Genomic DNA, 1,908 nt, shown 5'->3' with positions numbered 1-1,908 from the left:
AGACTAATGAGTGGAACACAAACTTGTTTGTTTGTGATTCCCAAAATTTACTAGCTATTTCTCATTACCATTCCAGCCCCTCCATCCACAAACAAATAAATTTTTTAAAAGGCAGAAAAAACACAAACAGAAATACAAATTTTGGTTTACATTACTCACTCATAATAGAAAGTACTTCTGTGCAAAATTCGTTCTTCATACATGTAAGTGTGCTGGAAGTTTGGATTTACACTGACAGTCAATGAGTCACAATTTATCTTCACTGAAAGTTGGTGAAAAAAACTTTTTTAGTTATTATTTACAATATTTACTCTGTTTGTCAACTACTGGCGTGGAATCTACTCTTCTGTGAATGATAAAACATGAAATGGTTCAAAACATTCCACACAGAGGTTTCCATCACAAATCTTGCGTCCATATTTTGACTCCTTCCTGATTTTCCTTGAACTACACAATTTGCATCGCCTGGATTTGGGCATGGATGTGGGCCAATGTGACCGTCCTGCACTGTCCTTCTGTAATACTTCATGTCGCCTTTTCTGTCTGTGCTGCCCGACAAGCTGTTTTGCCAAATTTTGTCGAAACTTCAGTTGACACATTTCTTTCACCCGACCAGTTTTGCTTTTCTTCTGGTGATTCACAGACTCACGCATAAGAATGAAAGAGCACGCCACTGCTGTGTTAAACAAAAACCAGAACAGGTACTTCCAAAACTTTTTGGAGCGACGAGTAGTGGAATATTGCATACGCAGCTGATCTCCGTGGTCCAGACCATTCATGTGCTTGTTGTAGTTCTCCACAACTTCAGGGCCTTTATTTCTGCACGCGTTCCATCCTTCTGTTTTCGCTGGACACTCACTGTGACAGTTGGATCAGAATTAGTTGACAAGAAGTTTACCTGTCGATTGACGTACCAGCAGGCTGCCACAAGGTTTTCTTTCTGGTAGAGTTTACTTACCCCTTTTTGTTTCGGCAGACAGTTTTTGTGTAGTGCGTCAGGCCACCCCTTTCGGTTGAGTCTACAGGTGCCACAACCATACAGATCATCCTTCAGCAAGTCTTGATACAGTTGGGGACTGGAAAAGTAATTGTCCATGTATATGTGGTGACTTTTACCGGACAATACCCTGGTCAAATCCCATACCACCCTCCAGGCCAAACCCACTTCTCTCCCTGTATCTTGTTTGCCAGTGTATACCTCCATCTGGTAGACATACCCATTGCTACTGTCTGCTAACTGCCACACTTTTACTCCAAATTTACAAGGCTTTGCCGGTAAGTACTGTCGGTACGAAACACGTCCACGGAATGGAATCATCGCCTTATCTAACGTGACACTTTTGTGTGGTCGATAGTTTTCCACTAACCGTCTCTGCACAATACTGAAGACAGGCCGGACATGATGTATTTTGTCATGGTTCGCATCTCCCCTGGCTGGATTTGTAGTAGAATCATTGTAGTGAAAATACTGCAAGATTTTCTCAAACCTGTCTCTAGCCATGGTGATTGGTATGGAGGGTACTTTGAAGAGCTGATCAGTTGACCAATACTGCTTGTATGTAGGCAATTGTATGATAGACATAACCACATGAATGCCCATAAATGCTTTCATTTCCTGGATTGTTACAGGGATCCATCTGTTGTCAGATTTTTTCTCAATACACTGCCAAAAGGGTATATAATTCTTCAGTGAGCATGAGATTGAGAAAATCGAGCTCTGTACTTTCCTTTGGTAGCACATTTATAGGTCCAGTCGGCTGGGTAAAGTCGTTGACAGCAATCTTTTCCAGTCAGCCACTCCATCGGACGGGTTCTACTACAGGCGTTGTTGTTGTTCTGTTGCCTATCGTATTTCCGGCAGCTAGCGGTCGCAGATCTGACAAAGGGAAGTCATCGTCGTCAGATTCA

General features: G+C 42.3%; 1 protein-coding gene across 1 annotated transcript; it reads right to left on the bottom strand.

Moving 5' to 3' along the window:
* Positions 1-338: 338 nt before the first annotated feature.
* On the bottom strand, positions 339-1,571 carry LOC135462947 (piggyBac transposable element-derived protein 4-like). Its single transcript, XM_064740269.1, has 2 exons — positions 915-1,571; positions 339-858 (listed from the first exon to the last, which is right to left on the bottom strand). Exons 1-2 carry the CDS (start codon positions 1,499-1,501, stop codon positions 339-341), a joined length of 1,107 nt encoding a protein of 368 aa, XP_064596339.1. The 5' UTR covers positions 1,502-1,571.
* Positions 1,572-1,908: the final 337 nt, after the last annotated feature.

This window comes from Liolophura sinensis, chromosome 2 (genome assembly GCF_032854445.1).
Source record: "Liolophura sinensis isolate JHLJ2023 chromosome 2, CUHK_Ljap_v2, whole genome shotgun sequence".
NCBI lineage: Eukaryota > Metazoa > Mollusca > Polyplacophora > Chitonida > Chitonidae > Liolophura > Liolophura sinensis.
Note: the sequence above shows the minus strand (reverse complement) of the source record. Positions and strands in the feature narration are given on the sequence as shown.